Below are 26,956 nucleotides of genomic sequence, written 5' to 3'. Positions count from 1 at the left end.
AAGTTCAAATCAAAACAATCTGTAGCGCAATTATATTTTTCTTGTTGCAGCACAAAACAACACTGAGCCCCACAAAGCAGAGTCCCACGGACAGCGAGGTAAGAATTGTCTGCACTTAGCTGTGTCCTTGTCTGTCTGTCTTTTTGTGTGTCTGCTGTGATGATGGGTTCTATAGATTGAAATGGAGAAGGCAGGCAGCCCCAGCACCCTCCAGCAACCCTCCTGCCATACTGTTTTTCCATTGTGCTGAAACATTCTGATAGTACACTCGTACTGTACCATACCAGACAGCGGCCAGGTGTTGTTACCAATGGGCTTACGCCACAGCTAAGACCCTGAGTATTCTCGCCAGCGTCTCAGTGGTTAGTGCTGCACAGAGAATAAGGCACGCTCTCTCTGGATCCCACCTAACCCTGTGCAAGTGGAAACTGAGAGTCTGGTCTGGCATGGTGCTGGATGAAGTCCCCCTTTCTCTTGAGGCCACTGGAGTTGGGGGAACTTTGTACTCTGTACCTCCCCCCCCCCCCCCCCCCCCCCCACTGTCCCTGCCTGCATCGTGTGTGTGTGCGTGTGTGTGTGTGTATCCTGACCTCACTCCCTTTCTCCCCCTCCCACCCCAGCGCCTTTTCCCCTCCAGACGTTCTCAGCACACGGACGACTCGGCCCTCTTAGTGGTAAGAGCCTTGCTGCACGGAGTGGCCTCAGCCACCAATCTGAAACCTAGACTGTAGATCCAGGCACCTAGCTCTCAATCAGTCACGCCTCGTAGAGAATCGCTTTCAGTAGGAGCCTCTTTCTCTTCTGGCATTGCAGCTCAAACCGGGAGCTTTTAAGAACTGGTCATCGCCTTTTTTTATGTCTCTGTTAAATCTTTGGCAATTGTCCAAGGAAAGCATTAATTAGAATAACTCTGTGAATAGCTGAAACATATGAGAAACTTCTCTTCTGTAGAGCCTGCAATGTTTAATAAAGTTAAGAATGAGGGAGGAGCAGTGAATAGCAGACCTATGTTATATTAAAATATATTATAGAAGAGACAAACAGTAAATATGCTGTTCGTAATTTGCAAAACATAAAGATGTAGATCCTAGCAGTGATTTATTAAAATCCCTCCCGTTGTGGGTTCCAGCCCCCTGTTCCCCGGTTTGTGCTCAGTGTGAGTGAGTGAGGGCTGTGCGCTCTCTCTCTCTCTCTGCTGTAGGAGTATACAGTATCGCTCCTGTGTGATTTGCCTGCCTGTACTCTGTGTGTGTGTTCAGGACTCTGACTGCCTGCCTCTCTCCTGCATGCCTCTGGTTTCCCCTCCAAACAGATCAAGCCTCTCCCAGTGTTAGCAATCCTGGAGGGGCCGCTCTGCATGGAATCACAGGCCAATGCAGCACTGCCACTTTCTAATGCTGGAGACGGGAGCCGTAGTTAGGAGCATGTGCTGTCTGTGTTCCGCAGTGCAACAAACAAAGTGCCAGCGGACAGAGTAATCCGAGAGGCTGGCAGCTAGCACAGGAACATTTAAGAGTCTCTGATCAGATCGATCTGCATGTCTGACTGCACCTTACAGATCTCACTCATTAACATTTTGTGTGCGAGCTGAACGCTGTCTTAAATCAGTCCTGTAATGATTTGAAATGACTGAGAAGGAGCGAAACTTGGGCACAATCCCAGGTCTCGCTGACAAAACTGACACCATCTACTATAGGGATATAAAAACAGGACTCCCATCGCATAACATTGTGACTGATCAAGCTGGTAGTAAAACCTGGAATGGGTGAATATGCTATGCAATAAGTCTTATTTCCATCCTGCACCACATAAAGGACAGATTTACATGAAGGGTTTTGCTAATGCTTTCAGAAATCAACAATTTATTATTGAAGGAACTGGGGCTGGTTGCATATAAAGCCTTAAGTATTCAGTTTAAGTATAACACTTAAGGATACATTTTCCCTGAACTAAAGCATAAAACACAATAACAGCTGAACTAGTGTCAGTCTGCCATTCACACACTGGGAGCCCATCTCTTCTGTAGTTTCCAGCTTTCACTTTCCATGTTTAACCAATAACCAGTGTAATCGTCTGGATCTGCTCGGTGGTTTTTGCTGTTTGTTTTTTAAACTCTTTCTCTTTGTGTCTTTTATTTTCTCACTCTCCTTGCTGCTGACTCTCTTGACAGAATGGGTATCAGCCCCTCATGGTGTTTGAAATAGACAGTAACACCAATACCATTAAGAGGAGACCAGGAACTCACAAACAGGTGACTGAGGCACGGGGAGCCCATTCAGCAACCCCTGACCACTGACACGTCACACACAGTACTTGCACAGCAGGGGAGGCTATTCTAAAAACAAACCTGTTTTTTGGTCCACTTTGTGCATTAAGCTTACAGCAACTGCACTTAACTGATAGAGACAGGAAGATTCTTTAGACCCCCATGGGATAGAGATGCATTCTTTTTCACAGGCACTCCCACGCCTCTCAAGGGGGTGGCACGCTTGGTTAATGGTGGTATATCCAGAGCAGCACCGCTAGCAGCAAACAAGCCTTACTGTAGGAGGAATTGTGTGCATTGCTGCCACAGTAGTCAAAAGTTTCCACTGTTTCCTTGTTAAGGCTAAATCACTGTAGCTGTAAATACAATCACTGAGGAATTTAATAGGAGGAGCTACAGTCCAATTACCATGTGAACAGTGACATCCTCCAATCCGGTCAGCCTTAGCAATAGACCTCATCCTGACTTGGGGCAATCCGACATAGAGGCGTCCGCGTGTCACTTCATGCACACCTCCTAGCTCAGGTGTAAGGTGTAGCATTGTAGCCTTGGGGGTCTGTACTGTAAATCCGTGCTGAGCCCCGACACTCACTCATTTGTCACACAGATGTTAGTTTAGGTTTTATACTTAGAAAACATATTTTTTTATCATTCCATGAAGTAGCTGATTGATACTGTTGCCTCCCGTTGCTTTGCTGTACTAAATTAACTAACTAACTACTGTGGCTAACAACACGTTTTTAAATTTCTCTCTTCTTCTATGCCTCTAACACCCCTCCCTCTCTTCCTTTCTCTCTCTTTCCTTGCTCCCTCTCACTCTGCCTGCCTGCGTTCCTCTCAGTCTCTCTCTGGGACGTCCCACGATGGTTGTGCCTCTCACGTCTCTCCTGCAGCAGCAGTTCTGTCCCCCTGCTGTCTACTCCAGGTATGGCACGCTGCTGCAACAGGCATCCTCATAATCCACAAAGCACAGCATTGCACTGCAGGGTTGGAGTACAGTCTACCTCCTTTATAATAACTACAAGGACCATATGTCATCGTCCTCTCTCATAGTTTACTGCACAGATAGCAGTTCTAGCATCCTATAATGATGGTACTGACATCTATGCATGCATGTGATATATACTGATGCACAAAAGAAATGCAACACTTGGGTCTAATGGATTTAATCAAATATTTTAAAAGTAAATGTCAAAAAAATCACAGAAAATGTGAACAGAAAAGATCAAAGAATCACTGTCAAAATGAAAATATTACAAAGTTGGTATGGGGTGTGACCTCCCTGAGCATTAACACAATCCTGGCAGCGTTGACGCATAGACCTGATCAGCCTCTGGAGAGACTGCTGTGGGATGTTCCACCACTCTTCCTGTGCAGCTGCAGCCAGCTGGCGAAGGTTGGCTGGTCGCGGTTGTCTCCTGTGGATGGCACTGGCGATTTGGTTCCACAGATGTTCTATTGGACTCGGGTCAGGAGACAAAAGTTGTCCACGGTAAGACCTCGGCATTGTTTTCTTGAAGTCATGCAATTCTAATCCTAGCACTGTGTGGTCTTGCATTGTCCTGCTGGAAAAATCAACACTTCCGTTCCTGCAAGCCAATCCGGAGAAACTGTTGCCTCAAGGACTTCATCAATGTATCTCTACTCAGTAAGGTTGAACTACGCAGCAGTCAGCATAATGCTCACTATGACATGGTGGGTCAGTGTGGTGACCCTCTGCCTTCCAGGACGTGGCCTGTCCCTCACAGAGCCGGTTTCTGGACTAGTCTGCTGATTCTTGAAGCAGAACATCTCATTCTCCAGGCAACTTCTCTCACAGACAGGCTGCCTTCAATCATGCCGATAGCAGCCAGGCGATCTTCATTACTCAAGTAGGACGTGGTCATATCTTTCGCTGTTGAGTTAATTAAAATCTTTTCGAATGGCTATTTATACAGATAACTCATTTTGGCAATTTTAACTCAACTCAAATATCAAACACTGAGCACCTGGCATTTTTATGAAACCACATGACTTGAGCTCAGTATTTTGTTATCCGCAGGAACAATACTACTCAAACAATCAACAAACCTATCTGCTCACTATTTAAAATGTAAAAGAGCTATTCATGTAAAACTTACTGTTGCATTTTCATTGTGCATTAGTGTGTGTGTGTGTGTGTGTGTGTGCGCGCATATATATACTGTATAGATATATTTTTATATTGCCAGCCAGGGGATATGTTTGTTACTGACTCGCCTTATTACAGTGTACCACTTAGGCAGTCATGGTTCAGTCCTCCCCACACAGCGACGCACAGTTCCAGCTGTCTTTGAGCAGTTCATTTGGGGTCCCTGGCAGGGGCTGGATGATGCATGGTTTAACCGCTGTGCTGTGCCCTGCCCCTGTACAGTTTTGGAGACACAGCCAGTACTCCATAATAATCTTGCTTTCCTCCTGCAGCAGAACGATGAGAGATCCCCGCTTTCACAGAGTGCGTCTTTCCTCCAGTCAGGTAAGAGACCTCCTCATGTTAGTGCTGCCCCATTCAAACACATCCATTCCCTGTTTCAAGTGGTGTTTCAATTGTTTAAACACGGTCTTCTTATTCCTGGGTTGCTTTGCTGGAAGAAAGAAAAGACAATCATAAAAAATGCAGCGTCTGACAAAGGAATGCATGTGATTTACCAAATCGTGTCTTCTTAAATTTTGTAAAAGTAATGTGGCTGTTTGGTGAAGGGCCTTGGTTGATATGATGTGTGGTTTGATGTGACTGCTCCGCTGGGCTGGCTCCCCCCACCCTGCCCCTTCCCTGGATTGGATGGGATTAGATTGCAGACGCAGGTCTCAGGTCCTCTCCTGTGCTTATACCTGCCTAGAATATTGCATCTGATCGTTTGCTTGCACCCTTCTTCACCATTTCATTCCCTTTTTATTTTCTAACCCATTTGAATACAGTAAGAAAGACTCGACTCCCCTATTGACTTTGCTTACTCTGTAAGAGCAACATATCAGTAATCAATAAATCAATGACTACTGGACTTCCTTTTCTTTAATCAATGCAGTGTGTTACACATCCTGAGATTTCAGATTGAAGGCAGGCAGCATGTGTATCGCAGTGTGCAACACCCAGATTTGGTTAGTTAGCAGGTCCTCTATTATTCTGAGTAGTTTCTTATTCTGTTTAAAATTATTTTATTCCTCATCAAATATTTTCCACTTGCTTTGTCTGTCCACCTGCTTCCTGTCTCCCCTGCAGCCCTCCAATCACCTCCCTACCCTGGCCCTGCTTCCCCGCCCTCCTACCGAAGCCCCTCCCATCGCCCTGAGAGCTTCCTGTTCCGCGCGGCTCTGAGAGAGGAGGTCAAGAGAGGTAGGTGTGGGACCTGCAACCTCTGGCCTCTGAGTGCTTTTGCTTCGGGCTGCTCTGTGTGAGTTTGTGTGTGAGTGTGTGTGTGCATGCGTGCATGGCTGTTGTGTGTGTGCAGGAAAGGGACTGTTCATTATCTGACTACACAGCTCATTTTAGAAACTAGTTAGCCACAAAGGTGTAATATTAATGCTTGTTCCAAAATCTTCTTAAATCCATTTTTTTGCTGTTGTGCGCATCCTGCACTCCTTTACTGGATGCGCACAATAATAATAATAACAATAACAATAAAAAAGCAGTGTAATAAAAGTATAACCAGGTTTGTGTTTCTTGGACTGTATAACAAAAAAAAATGTTGCTACTAACCTCCGATTGCCAACAGTTTGTAGCAGCACTGGCCCCAGCCCCTGATGCAGATCCTCTCTTTCCTCTAGCAGTGACCCCCACGCTGTCCCCCACGTCCCCCGTCTCCCCCACATCCCCCATGTCTCCGGGATTCGATTCTGAGGAGCCGAGGAGCCCGCAGAGCGATGGGGAGCTGGGAGAGGACTCCCCGCTCGCAGAGGAGCTACGCAAGGTAGGGGCGCATCGGCTGTACAGCTGGGCTCATATCTGGGGCGTGTTATTCCACACGAACCCTTTGAGGGTCTTTCCGTGCCGTCCTCATTTTAAAAGCCTGTTTAAGTTTTGCAGTTACCCAGGTGGAGGGACACAGTCCTGAAGTCTGCGTTCTCTGTCCCTGCAGAATATCGAGTCCCGGTTGAAAGTGTCGTTGCCTAGCGACCTGGGGGCGGCCCTGACGGACGGAGTGGTGCTCTGCCACCTAGCCAATCACGTGCGGCCACGGTCAGTGTCCAGCATCCACGTGCCGTCTCCCGCTGTGGTAAGCACTGAAACCCCTCTGCCTGCCTGACAAAGCAGACGTTCAAAAGATTCTGCATCAGAAAAGTGGATGTGATGCCAGTCGTAATGCTGGACGTGGGTACATGAGTTTTATACTGCTTCATTCTCAATATGTTAGGAAAATCATATGACCAAGTGAACCGAACCAGTGCCATACACACACAGCAGGGCTTGCAATAAAACTCCTATTGTATAGCAGTTTCACCCATTGCAGGTTTTACTATGAGCTGGTTTAGCCCCAGTGTAAAGGTAACAAGCTCAGATGTGCCTTGTTAAGCTCATAGTAAAACCTGGATTGGATCATTCTGCTATCCAATATGAGTCTTATTTCCTTCCCTGACACAGGCACTCATTTATTCCTGACCTCTCTGCTTCAGCTTGTGTATCGTACTGCAGTCTGTAGATGTGACTTTTTGCTCTCCTGTTGCTGCAGCCCAAGCTGACGATGGCGAAGTGTCGACGGAACGTGGAGAACTTCCTGGAGGCGTGCCGCAGGCTGGGGGTGCCGCAGGTAAGACACCAGACACAGGAATAAGTCTGTTGAATGGTTGCTTTGCACTCCTGTCTATAAAGATCCCAATAATGGGGACTAAAGGGTTAAACTTGAACTAGCTGGTTAGACAAACGTAACCTTGACTGAGTGACTGACAAATCCCTCTGCATGAAGTAATAATAATAATAATAATAATAATAATAATAATAATAATAATAATAACAAGCAGCAACCAGAAAACTGATTCCAGCTTGATGTTTCAGTCTCAGCTGAGCAAAGCTCCATTCCAATTTAAAATGCTGTTTGTTCTGGTCAGAGAGACTCCTTTGTTCTCTGAAAGGTGCCGGTGGATCTTGAGCAGCAGCCCCTCTCCCCTGGCTCTGAGCAGGCTGCTGCTCTCCTCCATAATAAATAACCAAGGCATGCCTCTGGCTCCGGGTGCAACTAACAAAGTCTTTCTCTCCTTTTCTTTTTCCTCCCCTCCTCATTCTCATTCACTCTCCCATGACCGTCTTTTACTCTCCCTGATCCCCCTGTTATTTATTCATATATACAATCTTATACTTCCTTTTTAAATATTTCCCCATGTTTTTTTCTTCCTTGCTCCATTGCCCTCCCATATCTTTTGTCCTCCCTCTGTTCTTCCGTGTTCCACCCCTCCCCCTGCCCCCTCCTCCTCCTGCTCCCTGGTTCAGGAGAGCCTGTGTCCCGTGGGGGCTGTGCTGCAGGGTGACCCCCGCTGCCTGTACTGGACACTGGCAGCGCTGCTGTCTCTCAGGACCCCCCCTGCAGCCCCTGCTTCAGCCCCGCTGCTGGCTGGATTTGCAGTGTTTTACCTCACTGTGATGTCTCTGCTCTGCGCACTGTACTACCAGCTCTCTGTGCTCTTCTAGCTCTCTGACCCCTGTCCTTACGGGGAGAGGGACAAGCCACCAGCTGTGTCGGGAGACGAGACAGAAAGTTTGTTCAGATGTGCATTCCAGGGATTTGTCCACCGGGATTGTGATCCCATCCTGTCATGCATGTCCAGACCTAGGGCTGTGCAGATACTGTAACTTGGATAAGACATCCTCTTTAAATAATAGCACAATTTAAAAGTACAATTAAGATACTATGAGATTAGTGCCTTAAAGGTGCAGCCGTTTCAGCCCCAACATTTTCTTTTTTTGGGCTGGGGGGGGGGGGGAGGGGTTTCGTCTCGAATAAGATTTTGGTGACTTTACTCAGGACGCTGTTAAGTATCACAAGAAACTGAATTGAATAAACAATGAAATTTGGGAAATGCCATTGCTTTCCAGCACCCTCTTCCCCTTCACTGAGACAGAGCAGCTGGTGGCTTGGTCACCCCCCTGAGCCCTGAGAGCAGGGCAGGTTGCTGTGGCTGGCGTCCGCTACGGTTTGTCTTGCTGTGTGTTGCTATGGACTGCCTAACCTTATGCATTCCTCGGAAGTCTTGAGTCTGGACAGTAAGCCTGTTACAAGCCTGGACAACTAACTCCCTGTGGCTTGAAGTGAAGCATTGTCCGTAGCACTTTAGAGTTCCTGCTGTAGCTCATTCCTCAAGCAACCCGTGGGTTACACAGACCCCAGCTCGGGTCTGAGCAGAAGAAAGTGTCTCGCATTTCAAAGGCACCCTGAGCTTCCTTCTCAAGGGGGTTGCGATGAATCCTCGGCACAAAACATCCTCCAGACCTCCACTGTGAACGGCACTGATGGGGGAAACCTGATCTGAACTATCTTTTCGTCTGTTCAGGTTTCATGCGGTGGGTTGAAAAATACACAAGTATTCTCAGAACTGTTCATGGGCCCGATGTGAACACGAAAACGTGACCCATACCAAGCGCCCTGCACTGCGGTGTTTGGAAACTACTGTACTGTTTCATGTAGATCAGTAAGACTGGAATTCAGCCTATTGATTATACAGCTTTCTATTGCAATGTGAAGAAGAAAGAAAACAAAATCCGTAACTGAAATGCCATGTCAGTAGTTGCATCGGATGATGTCGTGTTTAATAAGACAATAACCGTGAAAAAAATTTCAGTACGACTGCACCTAAAGAGGAGCGAGTATGAATTGTGAAGCAGGGGAGTGTCTGTGTTTAAATGCGTGATTCACCATGTGTGCACGGGGTCAGTTTTTTGCAAAGCTTGGCAATCCCTGCAAGGATATTAAAGGCACAATCCAATCCAGGTTTTGTATCCCCCGATCCCCTGTGCATCCTGCTGGATCTCCTAGCTGCTTCTGACCCAGAGTGAAACAGCCTGTTCTGTAGCTGGCAATTAAGCTACCAGGTTTTGGTAATGACTGCTTGAACGATGAGAGATGAGAAATGATACTTGTGTATTCTTTCCTCTTTGCAGTAAGACTCCAGTGTGTTCGTATCGCTGTGATGCCACAAAGCTGTTGCAATGATATTTTTGTTTAACGTTGTTCCAGTGCCTTTGTGTCCTTCCCTGGTCATTTACAGATGAAATGACGGCGTGTTTGTTCAAACGGGGACACGGTATGATAAGGAGAGATCTGTTGCTCATGATGACAAAGTGTTCCTTTTGTAATGAGCTTTATCAATAAATGCAACCGGTTTGTAACCAGGCAGTAGGGGAGTGTGCAGGATCCCTGAGGTATTTGTTTCCTAGCCGCTGTTCAGACATGACTGTTTGCTTTGCAAAGCATGTAGAGGCGCCAGGTTGGTGTGTCGGCCGAGCTCAGAGTTATTCATATTTTCCCATGATGGACTGCCAGTGGACCTCTCTTTGAGCCTGTGTCTGTATGCAGATGTACAGCAGAAAGCAGAGTGCTGAGCGCTGCTGTGTTTGAGCTGCGTTTACAAAGTGTTTTTCTAAAGTGTGCCCCGAGATGCCTTTGTGAGGTTTTTCCTTAGGATTTCCTTCCTGGTGATTCTTTACCCATTAAAAATCTCAGCAGTTTTCATGTGGTGGTGTTGTGATTCCTGTTGGAAATATCTTGCACTGACTCCAGCTCTCCACCCACCCTGAAGTCACCAGATCCAAGTTCATGGATTCTTCTTTAAATAACTTGCTATATATTCAATCATTCAATCTTTCACTATGTTTTTTATTCCATTTTATAAAAGTGCACATTTAGTGTCTCCACCTGGGTTTGATCTGTATATGCAGACTGGTAAAAAAAACAAATAACAGGAAAATCCATCTTCTTTAGTGAAGACAGGTCACTGTGCTGTACAGGGATACCTCCAAGAAGCTTGGGTTTACATTAGATTATTAACGTCTCTGCCTTTTATAAATGCAGTCCACCTATTAGCACAGCACTGAGCTCCAGTCCTGCAGAACGGAGGTGTTTCTCAACCACTGCACCTCCTCCTCCCCTCCCCTCCCCTCCTCTCCCTCTCCTGCTGTTTTTACTGAGCTTGCATTTCTTTAGTTTATTCTCTCATTTCGTTTCCCTGTCAAGATGTTAACCAAAAAGGTGTCCATTTACGTGCGTCCCCTTTGTAGATAGACGAGATAAACAATACAAATCTAAAGCACATAAAGCAATAACTTAAAACCCATTAAAATTAGATCATTACCTCATCGGTATGGAACGCGAAGTAAACTGGACACCAGGGTTAACAGGCTGTAGAATTTATACATTGTAGATGTATTTCATTTAGTTTTTATTATAATTTATCCATTCATTCAAATCCATTTTTTTTTTTATTGTTGCGTTTACCCCCCCCCCCCCCCCTTTATATTTGTGCACGCCTGTCCCTGTCCCTGTGTGTGTCCCGCTCTCTCCAGGCCCAGCTGTGTCTGCCGCTGCACATCCTGGAGACGAAAGGTCTGGATCAGGTGGCCGGGACGGTCCAAGCCCTGCTGGAAATGGCGCCGCCCAAAAACCCGCAGCTCTCCTCGGTGTAGGATCCCCCCCCAGGAAACCCCCGGACCTCTCATCCTCCCCTCACACTCCCCTGCAGCCTGGGCTCAGCACAGACCAAGACGGCTCTTCCACAGTGGGACCCAGCACAGGCAGTGACCCTGCAGACCCCAGACCCCATCGTTACCCCATCAGCAGCTTCCAGACCCACAGGGACAGCACCGAGATCCTCCAGAGTGACTGCAGGGAACCTCTCCGTCTCGTTCACACGCGCCTCCCTTTCTTCTTTCACTCCTCCTTTCCTTTCTCCCTTTTCTGTTTCTTCTCCCTCCTCTTTATCACTGACCCTTTTTTCTTTCTCCCTACGTGTCTTTATCCAGTTCATTTCTTTCTTGTATGGGGTGGGGGGTGTCTATACAGTATATGGTTATTTATTTTGTTTTCTCACGGTTTGCATGGCACATAGAAACAGAACCTGAGGGCGTGTCACTGAAATACAGTGCACATGTCCAGTCATTTAAAGCAGTTTACATCATGCTGGTGAACATCAGCAACATAGTTCTATATAGATAATGGCATAGCATGATTCTGCTTAGCATAGAAGACCCTATTGCAGTTGTTTTAGGGGGAAAATGGACATTCAATCCTATTGCGTTCCAGTGACAAACTTTACTTCCTGACATTGAAAAGATTAGTATTTGTAAGCTTTTTAATGTTTGCTCTACACAGTAATTAAACAGGATGCACACGTACAGACACAGACACACGCACAGAATGAAGACGGTTTAACTGGGATCATTATAAAAAACCAGTCGCTGAACATTCAAGCGCCACAGTCCCTGTTGCGTTCTATCAAGAAATTGAAACAATACTGATTGCTGAAAGATTTTACTTTATATATTATAATAAATAAATAAAATGTTTAAAGTGGTGTAAATAAACAAAGGAGATGAGGAGCACCCGTTTCTGAAACTCAGACTTGGCGTTTTTGGCACAAACCTGATGCAATGTTGTTGAAATTTTCCCCTGCTTGTGTTTCTGTCCTGGGCTGTCCAGGCTGACAGCTGATTCCAGCGGCAGTGCTTTGGTGTATTGGGTTTTCCTGGTTTGTTCTGTCATGTGGACCACTGAAGGTGAAGCTGAGCTTACCTGTGTTATTAATTGTGCAGTTTAGTTTTCACTGCTTGATGTTTTATTCCTACAAGATTCAGCATGTTCCCTGTCCCTGTAATCAAGGAGTTCCTTAGCCAGCACACTTTGGAGTGCTTGACTGTGCGCTCCTGTGAAGATGCAAGTTTGCCCAAGTGTTGCATGAGCTTGGTGAATATTGATCATATCTCACCAAAAGAAACGTGTATCATTTATACAGATTTTAAACATGTGCACAATAAAATGGCTGCACTATTTAACCAAATGCATGGCTATGCAAAAGAGCTAGCAAGATACACACACGCTGCAGCTCAATACCAGACAATAATATTAGTAATAAATGCAAATTCCAGGATATGCAAGTCTCAACAATTCATACATAGGAAAACGCATGCATGCCTCTATCGAAACAGCACCTAGTCTTCAAATTGTTTATTTTGAGGCTGCTTACATATAAGCTTTTTTTTAATAACAATAACAAATAAGAAATATACTTGTTTACCTACAGTACTGTTACAGGTGTTCACATTATTTTGACTTGTCAATAGTGTAGATCTCAATAATAGTAATAACCTTTCTTCGTGTGATGTATAATAGTGTAGCGCTTGCTATTCTAGCTGTGCATGCTGGGATTCATTACATTGTGACACTGGCTTTACTGTTCAGCTGAACTTCAACGGCTTCTATGCTTCAGCCAATTGCTTAAATACTTTTTATATACAACGTTTATATTTGTGTTGCCTTGCAGTGTATGTACAAGAAGTAACCCTCTGTGACTTTATAACAGTGGAAATGATTCTGTTTACAAATACAGGACAAGGCTGGAGCATAACCCCAATCTCTGAATTGAGAACCGCTGCATTCCACCATCTTTCTCTGGAGTTCTTGAGCTCATCTGGGGCCGTTTCCTATACAGATTAGTGACTATTTAGGAAAGTATTTCCCATTCTGCGTTTCTTCCAAACACTCTGCCCCCCCCTTCTCGTTCTGTGCTGCAGAGGCAGTATTTTGGTTTGAAGCCATAAACGCTCAACTTGCTGTTCAGAAACTCATGCTCCCAATTCACATGTCCCATGAGTGTAAAGTTAAAGGAACAGTTATTGCTTTTTAACTGAAAGGCTTTTGTAAAGAAGCACCAACTAGACGTTCTGCGCTCTGCCTAGTCCCAAGTGGTTCATATCAGCCAGTAATGGTTACCTCACTTGGCATGTCTGCTGAAACTTAATTACCTTTTTTAATTTTATTTTGAAAACTTTACAGTTCTTCTGACATTTATTTGTAATTTTCGAATTTGCTACAGCCCCCTTCTGGACCAGGATCACATATATTTAATGATAGTCTATATACTGTAATGTACATGACTTACCAGTATATGTGCTTGTTAATTTATTATATTTTTTTAAACACTAAAAGGTATAACGATGCTGTAAAAACCTGGTCTTTGCGGGGTTAACTCTTTCCTTGCTGCATGTTTGCAGAGACAATTTCAATGCAATCCATGAAGATAAGGAATAGAAAGTGAAACTTCCTGTCGTGTCAGACTTCACACAGTACAGTAACACTTAATCACTGTATGTATTTTATTATTAGTACACGGATACCAAAAGGTTACTGCAGTGTAAGTCTGTGACACAGGAATTACTGGAGGACTAGCAGCTTGGGAATGTGTACTTGGTGATTCTTAAAATACAGTAAATAAGCCTTGACCGTTTTAACTTGCTTTTTATTGACATGGGGCTTTGAAAAAGGAAGTTAAAGGGTTTTTATTTGTTTTAAAGGGGTTTGTTTTCCTCCTGTGTAGATAAAATTTCAATGTTTTTTAACTGAATCCTAAGTATGGTAGAGTTCAAGTAAGCCCTTGTAATCATGTAATTAGCTCAGCAGCAGGGAGCTCCCCATGGCCCCTGTGTGTTACTGTACAGTATATAAATACATTCCGTACATTGAAAAGTATGTATTTCTTTTTAAATTGACCTGTATTTTTTTTTTATTACTAAACAAACAATATTGGCAAAACTGACCTGTCAATTTATTATTTGGTGTAATTTTAAAAGTAAAGATGCATTTTTTCAAGTCTAATTTGGGTGCTTTTATTTTGTGTGCAAGCACATGTTGTTTTGATTTATTTAGTTAGTTATTTGTTTGTTTGTTTCTATCAAAGCTTTTGACCCTTAGAACTTCTCAACACCTTGCTGGATTGATGTGAAGTTTTGTATACAGGTTCATAATACTGGGGGGACAAAACCATGAGTGACATGGATTCCCCAAAGCACCCCGAAATCCCACCGGCAGGCTACTAATAGATTTATAACCCTAATCATTTTCCAACCCCCTCAAGGTAAGCCTCTTTCAAGTCAGTGTCTTCCACAAAGCAGGTGGTGTAATAAATCCAAGCAGTGTGTTTTTCATAACCATCAGCAGAGCAGCCCACAGGCCAACCAAACCCTCGGACTGAGATCAAACATGTTGTTAAATGCATGCCTATCCAGTTAAAAAAAAAGAAGAGATATCCAGGCTGAAACACTGAATATGGTTTTAATACATTTTCTTTTTAAAGTTCTAGATGAAAAGAAATAAACAGAATTGTCACTTTTTCTTCTTGCCCTTCCCCTTGCCCTTGCCCTTCTTCCCTTTCTTGCCAGTCTTGTAGGGGCCCAGGCACTTGCGCACCATGATGCCTCTCCACCAGGCCTGGATCTGGGGGGACACAGAGGGGCCTCTTTAGGGCCGGGTACAGCAACCGCCACCCAATATTTACATTACATGGTGCCAACTGTAACACAGTGTTTTCTAATAAAGTGATGAATGGCAGCTGCGCAGAGCTCACCTTGGTGCAGGACTTGTACTCCAGCTCCTCCTGGCCCCTGCGTTTCCTCTCGTTCTCCTTCTCCACGCGGTCCTCCATCACTACCTGTTCACACTCCCTGTACTGAGAGGAAGCAAAGACACACAGGCTTTTTTTTTATTCCAGACCATCCAAAAGTGACATGCGTTCCCAAGAAGACAGAGTTCGGTGGAAATGCATGCAGTGCAGTGCAGCTGATCTAGCTGCTGTTTTTTATTATTTATTTATTTTGTAACATTCACCATGTGGCAAGTAGAGGCAAACCTAGGGTTATCAACTTCACAACGTCACCCGTGCTGAAGTAGGCAGACAGCAGCAGCATGTATTATTACATTCTGTTATCCACAATTGCAGTGAAAGAATACTATTTGATACTGCACAAGGGATGGAACAGGCAAGGTCAAGCTACTTGAATGTACAGGAATACCCAAATCACCCTAAATACGAAACGGAATAGTAAACCCTGACCCCTGACCCCACCTGCTTGGCGAGCTCTTGCAGGCGAGCCAGGTCGTTGGCCTTGGCTGTCTTGAGCATGGTGAGCTCGTGCTGCTTTGCATCAATGTCTTTGTCGTACTTCTCCATCCAGAACTCCAGTTTCTCCTCCAGCTCCTGTGTGCAACCAAGAAAATGACACCAGCCATCCCCATTGCAGTGACTGACTGCTGATTCCCTCTCTCACACCACGACAGGGATTCCCTGTTCACAACACACAGCATTACTTACAGTCTGGTGGTGTTTCAGAAAGTTTTCAATTTCCAAGTGGCTCCGGGTCTCTTCATCTGTTTTATCCTTTAATCGCTGGTTAGTAATAATAATAAAAAAAAGAAAATAATAATAATAATAATGCTAATAATAATAAAATAAGTTCAAAGTTGCTCTTGCTGTATTTCGACAGGGCCCCCCATACCTGTATCTCATCCAGGTGCTTGTGCTCGTGCTCTCCACATATCTTCTGTCCCTGGGTCACCTGCAGCTCGCAGCTCTTCTTCACGTACTTCCCTTCCAGCCCCGTCTTTGCCTTCATCTCCTGCAGCTGGTCCTTGAGGTGGGCGATCATCTCGTTGCGACGCTATCAAGAGCAGGTTGGGGGGGATTTTCACATATTGCTTATTTATTCACATAATGGACAGCAGACACTGATACTGTTGTGATACAGCTATCAGAAATGTCTTGATATCAGATGGAAATAACGTCACATTAAAATGAGCTGTACTGGTTAACCCATTAGGTGCCCTTGTCCTATATATAGATACAGTGTGTGTGTGTGTATATAATTTTTTTATAGGGATCTGATTTTCACCCACTCAAGCTCAGAGCCGCACTAACCTCTAGTGCAGTGAATATCAGCTTGTGTCATGCAGCACTCTAACCATACTCTTGAATTATTTAGTGCTTGTTGGCATGGTGGTAATTTGCTGACCACATTAGTGCCCACAGGGTCCTGGCTCTCTGTGGGGTGTTTAACAGTGGGGTGCAGACAGCACTACCTGCAGCTCAATCTCTTTCTCTTTTCGGATATCCTGAAGCTGTCTCTGCAGAGCCTTCATCCTCCTGCGCCCCTCCTCCTCACTGCACAAACACACACAGTCAAGCTGAGACACAGACCAATGCACAGAGCTCACAGCAAAATACATTTCTTACACAAGTCTTACTAATTAGCATTTTATATTTATGTAACTCTTTGGGGAGTTAGTATTTGTTAAATTGTTTGTGTTGCAAAAAATAGCACACATTGATATAATGTGGTGACACTGGTCATCAAAGCTGAAGTCTATTCCAGCTCTCTAGCCATCCCTGTCGCGTGACACTGACCTCACAATTATGTTATAAAGGTTTGTCTTCTTGTCTTTCTCCACCTCCACTGCCGACAGCAGGTTCTGGAAGGTTCCGAATTCCTGCAGCTCACTCAGAGTCTCTGTGATCACTCCAGCCGCAAACTGTCTGCAAGAGATTGAGAAACACACACACACTAAACAAATAAACAGACATGCACAAATATCCAAACAAATTGCAAGATATAAAACCGGAAGAGCAGGAGGTCAATGTTTTGAAAGTGTGTGTCATCTGCCCTGCCCTGACCTGTCAGCCTGCACTTTGAGCAGGCTCTCTGCAGACAGCGGGTCCTGCTCCAGCGCCCTGCTGAACATCAGGTTTGATCTCTTGAGATCCCCCGCCGCGTCCCCTTGCTGCTCCCCGTCCTGGGCGGGCTTCCTGACCAGAGACTGCGACTTGGAGGACATCAGCTCCTTGAACTTCCACTGCAGCTTCCTCTGGTGCTGCAGGATCCTCCCAATGTCATCACAAACGAGCTGATAGGAAAACAAAACCAACCATACAGAATCCGAAACTGCAGGAAAACACTGGAACACTTTTCTACGATGCCGCACTACAGCATTAATGTGCACTAGACCAGGTTTGTGCGACACTTACGTGTATACGGAAAAGACTTATATTTTAAAATATTGCATAAAGAAAACGTTACACTTCACACATCCTGTACTGTATAATAGACTACAACCGGCATCTATATTTGACATGCATGCCTTTGACAATGGTTAAATGTTTAAGAAAAATTCTGAATGGTTTAAACACCCTTCTTTAAGCCATTATTAGCGCCCGTATAACCGCAGTAATGTTTATTTCACACGAGCTGAGTGTGTGCTGCGAGGTAGTCAGTACCGATTCAGAATCCGGCCGGCCCTCGTAGGAGACTGGCATGATGTATCCCAGGATGGACAGCTGGTCCAGGCAGCCTTCCAGGACAGTGGAGACCCGCAGGACATCCAGCGGGGACAGGGGCTCCATGGCAGCACTTGCTTCGCAGATCAGTCACACAGAAGCGGGAGTCCACCAGTGCAGAGGCAACGGTATCGCTAGCATGAACGAAGCACAAACAGCGCGACACACAACAATCAATCAATATACCAACAAGGTCATCTCAAAATGCAACACCGCGCCAGAAACACGTCTATACAATCTATTAAAGAAAGAAAGAAAGAAAGAAAGAAAGAAAGAAAGAAAGAAATCCGACACAACCTGAAAACAAAACCAGACGTGTTTGTTGCTGTCGACATGAAATTGATTAGTTTTGATTAGCTGGTACACTTGCTTATTTGTTAAACTCTAAAATACTGTAAACTGAAAAGGCGTTGTGTTAAGTAAATGTAGATGTCAGAAAAGTGCAGAATCTGCAATTATAAACACTCCACAGCTACTCTAACAACTTCCGTCGACAGGGTACTTTTTGACAGTTCGGACACGGTATTGTTTACAGACGCGCTGGTGCTAGTGCTATTATTATCCGTAAAATAATAAACATTTCTGAAAAAAAAAAATCAAAACTGACACAACACATTGAACACAGATTATGACTTTCTGCTGATGTTTCTACCTTTCTTGACCGGACTTTCTCTCCACAGCCCGGACGACTAGTCTTGTCGAACAATCTGCTCAGTTGACAGGGCTGTCACTATGGCAACCAAACACAGCAAGAAGACTGAGTCGTTATTTTTTAAACAAATATCTAAAAACAAACCATACTGCGCTTTCGGGAGATAATAACCTACAAACATATTTCACATTATTCAAACAGAACTCGTAATAAAAAAAAGGACAGTGTTCTGTTTCATATTTGTAGCTCGGTGTGCTTCATAAGTATCAGCGTAGTAGAATAATACGGGTCAATATATATATTTATTGTTACTGAATCAACGAATTATGTGTAACTGTATTGCCATCTTCATGGGATCAGCGTTAACAGATTAATATAACTATCTATAAATTAATTATTAAATAGTTTTTAAAAGCCACACCGCCGTTGCTGCGGCAACAGCTCGGTCCTTTCAAAGCGAGTGGCCTTTCCATAACATTGCCTTTAGAAAACTGTACATTCTCACTGACCGAATCAATCATTTGTGACCTTTCTTTTTTTTAAAATGTAACTCATTTCAATCACATGCACATCTTTTTTAACGGGTTTAACTCTCATTTTAATCAGGCGCTATTTGGCCAGCTATATATGTATGGTGTTAATTTCCCAGCATGCCTTACGGCCCTCCCTTTTTTTTCCATCTTGAATCCCAGTGCAGGTGAGATTAATGGGTAGTGTTTAGTTTCAAACACAATGTTTATACCTTATTCAACATTTAAGCCGCTCAATACGCAACGGTGTAATAAGCACAGAGTCCCTTGTTAATAAATGTTTCGGTTTTGTATATCCATACCCGCGGATGACGGAGATATTTACTAGATGTTTCTGTCGGTTCCTTCCCTGCCCAGAAATGTCTGTCTCGGAACCGTTTCCGTTTGAGTGGAGCGGAGGTGCATTCAGTGTTTAAAAGTAAACGAATGGGGCAGAATTTGGTTCACTGTTAAAAAGAGGTACGGTCGATGTAACCGTGCACTTTTAAGTTCATTTAAAATCTGTAATGTCGTTGCCTACACGTTTACGCTGGTTAGTTGTCATGGCATGCTTCGTGTGAACCTGTTGCTGGATGTATTGACTGGAACACTGAAAATCGCCGCTGTCTCATGAACAAAGCGCCGCTGTTTAATACTGTGTGTCTGTGAAAAGCGGTGCTCAAACCCGCACTCCTCTGCAGTCTGTTTATCTGAAGAGGCCTGCTGGCTTTCTGCACGTTTCCTGTGTAAAAACTCAAGTACATCTCGCGTACTGCGGCTGTCGGACTCCAGAGGTATTAACAGCACCAAGTAATGCTTTAAAACAACCGGGATCGGTTAAACTCCTGATCTGCCTGATAATCAATGATAACGTAGCGGGACGCTTCCCAGTTGGTTTGTTTCTGTGATTTCACGTGTATAAACTACAGGCACCCACCAAGTGTCCTGACCTGGTTGGTTTGTCTCCATGTATGTGCAGCTACTCTAGTAGAATATTCGGTTCTGTTTTTGTGGTCATGTTTAAGTCTCCAGTAATCTGTATTAGCTTGTGCACGGTCTGCTTTCACACTGTCTGTATTTGTACTGTAGCATGTTGGGTGCATTTTCAGTCTCGTTTACCAACTTTTTTTTTTTTGTACTACAGGATTGGCTGTGTCTGGACAATACATTATCACAATGCCAGGAAGGTAAGCCTGTTCCTATTTACACATGGTGGTGTTTAAGATGAGTGCATGTTTTTTGTGTGTACCATGTGTGTTTGATTGTATGCATGGAGCTAGGTTGAGCTAGCATGTTTATAAAAGCCCTGGTCAAGTGTACTGATCCTGCTTAGGATATTGCCTTATGGACACTGAAAGCAGTACCCTGGCTTAATGTGTGTGTGAGGCAGGATATTGCAGAGGGTATCTCTATTGTAAAAGCGAACCTTCTCTTGTATTTGGCAGATCATTTTAAAGAGCGAAGTATTTCACATTTTAAACCACTTTCACTCTCTAGGGTCCAGGGCAGTTTATTTATTTTTAAAGGTTGCATGTGCAACAGAATTGCTGTTTTTTTTTTTTTTAAGTATGAGTTCAGATGCTGTTGAGGAGCTTGGTGTTTATTGGAAGTGTTTGTCCCTTCCCCCCTGTTTTAGACTCTGGAGCAAGGCTATCTTCGCCGGCTACAAGCGCGGCCTGCGTAACCAGCGGGAGCACACAGCGCTGCTGAAGATCGAGGGCGTGTACACCCGCGATGAGACCGACTTCTACCTGGGCAAGCGCTGTGCCTACGTCTACAAGGCCAAGAAGTGAGTGCCGGGGGTCTTCAACACGGCACACACCGTGCTTTCATTCTGGTGTCCTCGGATCACATTTAATGCGCTTCATTCATTCATTCAGTTCAGTGGAACTGGTACTTATAGAATCTGCTGTCTTCTCGTTGCTTTAATACATTGTGTGACTTCTAGTGGTGTAATCGGCACCCTAATTTCATATTCGATTGTCGTATAGGCATTTATCAACGATTAATCCATGCATTGATGTTTTATTTTTCAAAATAAAGACCAATAACTAAAAACACTATTGTGTAATAACAGTTAAATAAGGCAGAACAGAGAAATTAGAAAACTTATTTGAGTTTAACAATTGGAAAGAATATGCATGCGACCGTATCAGGTGTCTGTTTAACACTAGAACTGCCGTGGTTAAACTCATACCTAAAACCAACGCCGGCAGTGATTATGACAGTTTTAAACATCGATATTAAAATGAGACAAAATGTCGATTACAGCTCAAGTTTTATTCGAGCACATCATATCAAACATGTGCACAGCTGAAACACTATTTCAATGAACAGTTAAACATAAGGGTGTATTTTCTAACTTACCACTATAAGGCATTACTTTAAAAAATGAAAAACTAATAAAATAAACATTTCAAAGGAAACTAGTGTGCAAACAGGTATATGCACATACAAAACTGCACAAACATATTTAATTTAAAATGAAAGTGTTTTCTCGGCGTGTGTCACGCTTGCACTGAATCCAGGTTGAGCTGCTGCTTTGCCATTTTGTGATCGAAATGTTTCTGCTGAAGCGCTGTTCAAGATGGCAAATCCTGATATTTTCCCTGGTGCATTCCTTGTACAAAACGAAGGGATTGGCGGCTGCCAGGACCAGTAGAGATAACAGGCTTGTATATTAAAAATATATATATTGTAGGTTATATTAAAATTAAAACATGTATTGTAAAAGGCAGTCAAAGTGACGACTTTGGCGGTTCTAGGTAGAGGGGATTCAGTGCAAGGTGACACACGCCGAGAAAGCATATGTTACTTTTGTTTTAAAATAAAAAATACGTGTTTGTACAGTTTTGTATGTACATATACCTGTTTACACACTAGTTTCCTTTGAAATGTTTATTATAGTTTTTCATTTTAAGTAGTGCTTTATCATGGTAAGTTAGAAAATACACCCTTTTGTGTTTAGTTGTTCATTGAAATAGTGTTTCACCTGTGCAGATGTTTATGATGTGCTTGAATAAAACTTTTGAGTTGTAGTCTAGTGTCTAATTTTAATATTGATGTTTTAAAATGTAACCCTCACGATGACTACCTGCGGCGGTTTTGGGTGCGAGTACAACCGTGGTGGTTCTAGTGTTAGCATCCTAGTAATAAAAAACTATTTTAACACAAGTAATTTCTATCTGAACTGTCGTTGTTCGTTACTGTTAACATTATGTCCAAAAGCAAAACATTTGAATTAATCTGACAAATCCTGACTAATGTAACTATTGTACTAAATTCAGTTATTTTTATATAATATTGCCATATAATCCAATCACAACATGCTTTGAAACAAAAGCTAACGCAGTAGATTTTAGTAGATTTAAATCAGGAAAACATGAATACAATATGCCTCCTTCTCTCGCACACTCCATCTTTTAATGCACACCGGCAACAGGAGACTTCAAGCTAGGTTCTGATTTGATACCAATATGTAATCGAAGCTCTGGAAATTTAAATGCCACATGATCAATAATCGATGCATTGACTTCAGTGTAATTGGTGCCTATAGAATCTGCTGTCTTTCCATTGCTTGGCTGTAGTTACTTGAGTTTACAAGTCATGGCAGCTGTCTGTCTCTTTCTTATTAATGGTTTAGGATGTGATCTGTTGTATGACATCACTTTTTGCTCATCACTGGGAAAAATCGATAGGAATTATCTAAAAAAAAAAAAATGTGTTACTGGAATTATGCAAAATATTGTTTCTGCTATATGAAACTTTAACTACATCCCAGGAATCGCAGCTTTATTTAGATATTTTGATATGTTTCTTTGGGTTTTGATCCTGGTGGGTAACTGATTTGAGAACACTTGGAAATTTGTTTTTTTGATTCTCATCTGCAAGAGGAAATTGTATGTAACTTATATGCATATAATTCACTTTTAAATGTCCCTGTGTCTGTGTAGAAACACTGTAACCCCCGGCGGAAAGCCCAACAAGACCCGTGTGATCTGGGGCAAGGTGACCCGAGCCCACGGAAACAGCGGCATGATCCGCGCCAAGTTCAGCAGCAACCTCCCGGCCAAGGCTATGGGACACAGAGTGCGAGTGGTGAGTACTGGGGCACACGCTGCTTCAAACGCTTTCTTCTTCAAAGACGTTTTCTACATTGCAGTCTGCCAATCGGCTCTTGAATTAATAAATGTGTAGTCGATATGACTATCTGCCTCCAACCTGTTTCAGTTTTGCCCCATTATTAATGTGGTGTTTTGTTTTTTTTAACCATGCAGTCCTTGCATGCTACAGCTGGGTCACTTGGTTTTTCAGACAGTGTCTCCGCCACCCCCGTTACAAAAACTAAACAAGAAGCCCCACCTTACAACTTTATATTAATGACATTTCCATGCTGATATAATGGTCAACCAAGTCTGAAATAAGCAGCTCAAACTGAACTGGAAAAAGCAATTGAAAAATGATCCTTGTCCAGACATGTGTGAACGTGCATGCTGGTACCAGCTTAGTTATACAGAAAGAGATCCATCCTGGCACGTGTTTTGTGGTGCCTTTCAACTCTGCTCTGGAGTGACGTGAAACGAATTGGAGTGCACGAGTGTGCTTTGTTCTCCATCTGACCAATCAAACGAATCCCTGACATTCGGGGATGCCTCTGGATCAGGAGGAGATCATCACAAGAGAACTTGAATTCTAGACCGCTGTCAATGTTTCAGAAACTGAAATCTATGGATAAAGGGAATTTCAAAAGAGTGCAGAGATACCTGCTGCTGCATGTAATTTACTGCAAACAGTGGCTTGTCCTAAATATTACTGTGGTGACCCATGTTGAAATATTTACACTATACATGAAGCTTTGTCACCAATGTGTGTCTTACCTCTCTGTGTTTTTCTTTCAGATGCTGTATCCATCCAGGGTTTAAAGCGCTGTTGTACATACAATAAAAAGACTTGAAAATCCAGTTTCAGGGTTTTTTCTTTTTTATTGTTTTTTCACCACAGTTAAGAACATAAGAAAGTTTACAAACGAGAGGAGGCCATTTGGCCCATCTTGCTCGTTTGGTTGTTAGTAGTTTATTGATCCCAGAATCTCATCAAGCAGCTTCTTGAAGGATCCTAGGGTGTCGGCTTCAACAACATTACTGGGGAGTTGGTTCCAGACCCTCACAATTTTCCCTTTCCCAGTGATCTTCCTGTTCTGACATGTCCTTTTATTCCAAGTTCTTCCTGAGATTACTAGTTAGGAGTGAATAGAACTGGAAATTGGGAATAGTGTTCACTACGTTTTATTCACGGTCGGTCGTTCTGATCCAGGAATGGTGTTTCCTGATGTGCCTGAGAAAAGGCTTCCAGGGTAGGTGTAGTGTGCATGCACAAGAAGATCTGTGGGACTCATGCAACCCCTTTCCATTTTACTGCACAAGTCAAAGAACCCTTTCAAGAGTTCACCAACAAGCAATTCATGCAGATCTTTAAAGCACTTGAGCAACACCCATTGGTAGCTCTAGCTGGTATGATCCAGTGTAGCGTTATTACTCTTCGCTGGCAGCTACATGGATGCAAGAGCTCTTCAGTGTTAATGTGACACGTTGTATCAAGTCCTTCTCTATTCTACAGTGTTGCAATTACACAGGTGTCAGGAGGTTAAGTGTGCACAATATGACGTTCAGTGTTTGTGTTCAGAAATCCAATTCCACCGCATTGTGTGATTGGCATGTGTATCCCTTTTTATACCTGTGAAGGATGCTTGAATGTTTACAACAGATGAAGAAGGTATAGGATGACTGTACAATGCAGATTATGTGTAGACGTGTTGACATCTGTGTATGAAATGGAAGCGGTGGCATTTCATAAGTTTATTATCCTTCCTGTGATCAGTGGTTTCGGGGAGAGTACTGTTTTTAAAAACAATAACTTGGTTAAAGAGCTTTGTTATGTAAGTATTGAATTGTGTAAGGGGGGTGCTAGCACAGCACTCTCAAAGCTTTCTAGTGTACAGTGGCAGGCTGACGTAGGTAGCTGTATTCTGCTGAGGGTCTGTCCACTCCTTGCCAGTCTTCTCTGCATCATTTCGAGGGCAGTGCAGGCAGTTTCCTTCAGGCTGTCCCATGCTGTGACAGTTACTCGTGTGCAAGTAGCTTTGACACCCCCGTTTTAACACTGCACTCTTTACTGTGTGGCTGCAGAAATGCTTCATGATTTGTCACGATCACTAAAGATCGTGTTTGTTATCCAGCTGATGTGCCGTATACTAGACAAGCATGAATTTAAACTATTGATGTCAAAAATACAGCTACGTGCATGGATTTGATCATTTTGAACAGTGGATAACAAATGATATCTGGGACTATATCTGAAAACCAGTGTGGGTTGGACCTGGGAGGGACACATTCAGACAGTACTTGTTGGAAGTAAGCTGCAATAGGAGCCCTTCTACAGTACGACACGCTGGTTGTGGAGGCGAGATTAAAGTGAGACTCTACAAAGTGTTCTCCTGTTTCCATGTGAATGCAGTAGTCGTGCACAGGCGAGGTTAACTCAAACTAGTCTTGTGCACCAGTTTTTTTGCCAATGCTGGGTATATTTGGCTGCTGACTAGGACTCGCCCTCTTTATCAGGATTTACTTTTTGTAAATTAAAATAAATGAAGTGCAAGAAAAAATGAAATTTCAGATGATGGAAAACAAAGCCACTTTTTCTTGAACAGCGGCTTGAAACCTGGTTCCAGGAGGCCGGGAGATCTAGTCTGAGGCAACTTTGCTGCATCAAACCCCAATGATTGTGCCATGCAATGGCCTGAAACCTTGTCTCCTAAAATCGAGTTTCAAGCCACAAAGTGGCTTTGTGCTCCCTGAAGTTTTGGAAATGTTAAGTGATGATGCATGTAAGGTTTTTTATTTTTGTATGTCACAGTAGGCTAAACTAAGTGAACAGCAATGCAGTAGCCGAGAGAGACTACTTTGGGGTAGTTTCCTGTTGCGGTTGTGTTTAGTCCACTTATCTAAATCATGTGTGCCTCTGTTTATGTGTTTAGTATAGTGTATAATACCATCCGCACATCATTCAGCAAACTATATACAGCCTGGGCTAATTTATAGGGTTAGTTTTATCAGTTAGATTGCAGTTGGAATGAATTATTTGCACAGTTAGGAAGTTTATGTAAAATGGCTTTGCTTGTTAGACTTGTACATTAAAAAGATGAAGATTTTTCTCATTACAGAACACAGCAGGCCTGACAGGGAACAGTCAGTGCGGCTAGTGGAAAAGTACTGGACTGTCTCCTTTCTGAAATGCAGGCTATTAATCCCACTGGTGCACTCTGCACAAACTGCAGCCTACTGCACTCTCAGGAAACTGCCCTCGCATGCATGCACTGCCAGGGCTGCTGTCCGAGAAATGCATTGAGCATTACTGGAATCCACGCATCAACACTCCAGCACAAATAAAGAAAAAAAAAATTATACTGTGAGTAATCATTTAACAGCAAAACCATCTCCTTTTTTAATTAGTATTCTTTCACGCCTAGGTGAGCCTAATACAAACTTACAATACATTATATATATATATATATATATATATATATATATATATATACACACATTTTAATGTTATTGACAATATGATTTGCAGACAGTTTGCATGATGTGAGCATTGCTTAGCCCTGTACTGGGGACTTTGTGAATTACAGTTTTATTAATTTCAAAGACAATACAATAAATACACACACACGGATTTGTATGTATGTGTGTGTGTGTATATATAATTATAATTCGGTCCCTTTACTTGAACACATTGCTATTCATAGCAATATAGCGTTGATATAAATATGCAGCTAGTACCTTGAATGGCAGGTTTCTGTGGTATGTTATGGTGCCGGTTGACGTGCGGCAGTCTGTACTATTCCACTTAGTGCATTTACATTAGATAATGAACTGAGAGGGGAGAGAGATAAGGGAATAAACAAATATATAATTGACTTTCTTGCCAACAGTGACGCAGAAACATTTACTGCCCTGTGAACCTTGACGAACCATCATTTATTAGAGAGACACCTGTAAAATGAAACGGAACAAAACTAAACAACATAGAGAGCATACGCGTTAAAAAAAAAAAAAAATGTACACTGTGAGGTGACAAAATAAAAGAGAAACGTGTGTATGTACGTCAGACACTGTCAGATGCGGTACTCATGAATGTTATTATATAAAATAC

At 43.2% G+C, this 26,956-nt stretch overlaps 3 protein-coding genes across 24 annotated transcripts in view; 2 read left to right on the top strand and 1 right to left on the bottom strand.

Moving 5' to 3' along the window:
• The window catches only part of LOC117417014 (DISP complex protein LRCH3-like), a 31,476-nt gene extending 18,903 nt beyond the window's left edge, over window positions 1-12,573 (top strand). For 2 of the 20 annotated variants that reach the window (XM_034028620.3, XM_059034275.1), the window contains exons 13-22: window positions 51-98; window positions 621-674; window positions 2,171-2,251; window positions 3,108-3,191; window positions 4,709-4,760; window positions 5,505-5,618; window positions 6,050-6,192; window positions 6,361-6,498; window positions 6,952-7,029; window positions 10,773-12,573. In XM_034028620.3, the coding sequence (XP_033884511.3) occupies window positions 51-98; window positions 621-674; window positions 2,171-2,251; window positions 3,108-3,191; window positions 4,709-4,760; window positions 5,505-5,618; window positions 6,050-6,192; window positions 6,361-6,498; window positions 6,952-7,029; window positions 10,773-10,892 (912 nt within the window). In that variant the 3' untranslated portion in view covers window positions 10,893-12,573. Of the gene's footprint in view, window positions 1-50; window positions 99-620; window positions 675-2,170; window positions 2,252-3,107; window positions 3,192-4,708; window positions 4,761-5,504; window positions 5,619-6,049; window positions 6,193-6,360; window positions 6,499-6,951; window positions 7,030-7,706; window positions 10,727-10,772 lie in introns of those variants that run through there. The other 18 variants (XM_034028616.3, XM_034028618.3, XM_034028619.3 and 15 more) reach the window with 13 other exon arrangements.
• Window positions 12,574-14,513: 1,940 nt separating this feature from the next.
• iqcg (IQ motif containing G) lies at window positions 14,514-18,679 on the bottom strand. Its single transcript, XM_034924736.2, has 10 exons — window positions 18,237-18,679; window positions 17,525-17,718; window positions 16,925-17,154; window positions 16,658-16,786; window positions 16,333-16,414; window positions 15,753-15,914; window positions 15,569-15,643; window positions 15,323-15,454; window positions 14,825-14,926; window positions 14,514-14,694 (listed from the first exon to the last, which is right to left on the bottom strand). The coding sequence occupies exons 2-10, from the start codon at window positions 17,648-17,650 to the stop codon at window positions 14,584-14,586; spliced, it is 1,149 nt and encodes a 382-aa protein (XP_034780627.2). The 5' UTR covers window positions 17,651-17,718; window positions 18,237-18,679; the 3' UTR covers window positions 14,514-14,583.
• Window positions 18,680-18,871: 192 nt separating this feature from the next.
• rpl35a (ribosomal protein L35a) lies at window positions 18,872-23,706 on the top strand. 3 transcript variants are annotated; one of them, XM_034029549.2, is made up of 5 exons: window positions 18,872-18,933; window positions 19,890-19,932; window positions 20,382-20,534; window positions 22,699-22,843; window positions 23,644-23,706. In XM_034029549.2, the coding sequence occupies exons 2-5, from the start codon at window positions 19,922-19,924 to the stop codon at window positions 23,665-23,667; spliced, it is 333 nt and encodes a 110-aa protein (XP_033885440.1). In that variant the 5' UTR covers window positions 18,872-18,933; window positions 19,890-19,921; the 3' UTR covers window positions 23,668-23,706. The 3 variants fall into 3 exon arrangements, with proteins under 3 accessions (XP_033885440.1, XP_058890254.1, XP_058890255.1); XM_059034271.1 differs by lacking the exon at window positions 18,872-18,933 and adding an exon at window positions 19,110-19,225; XM_059034272.1 differs by lacking the exon at window positions 18,872-18,933 and adding an exon at window positions 19,515-19,539.
• Window positions 23,707-26,956: the final 3,250 nt, after the last annotated feature.

This window comes from Acipenser ruthenus, chromosome 12 (genome assembly GCF_902713425.1).
Source record: "Acipenser ruthenus chromosome 12, fAciRut3.2 maternal haplotype, whole genome shotgun sequence".
NCBI lineage: Eukaryota > Metazoa > Chordata > Actinopteri > Acipenseriformes > Acipenseridae > Acipenser > Acipenser ruthenus.
This window is presented reverse-complemented; position numbering and strand designations above follow the sequence as displayed.

Coding starts and splice junctions, on each gene's coding strand:
- iqcg (XM_034924736.2), bottom strand. CDS start 17,650: ATGGAGCCCCTGTCCCCGCTGGATGTCCTGCGGGTCTCCACTGTCCTG. Junction 16,787..16,924: donor CTCAAAGTGCAGGCTGACAG/GTCAGGGCAGGG, acceptor AATCTCTTGCAG/ACAGTTTGCGGCTGGAGTGA. Junction 14,695..14,824: donor AGTACAAGTCCTGCACCAAG/GTGAGCTCTGCG, acceptor GTGTCCCCCCAG/ATCCAGGCCTGGTGGAGAGG.
- rpl35a (XM_034029549.2), top strand. Junction 20,535..22,698: donor TACGTCTACAAGGCCAAGAA/GTGAGTGCCGGG, acceptor GTGTCTGTGTAG/AAACACTGTAACCCCCGGCG. Junction 22,844..23,643: donor TGGGACACAGAGTGCGAGTG/GTGAGTACTGGG, acceptor TTTTTCTTTCAG/ATGCTGTATCCATCCAGGGT.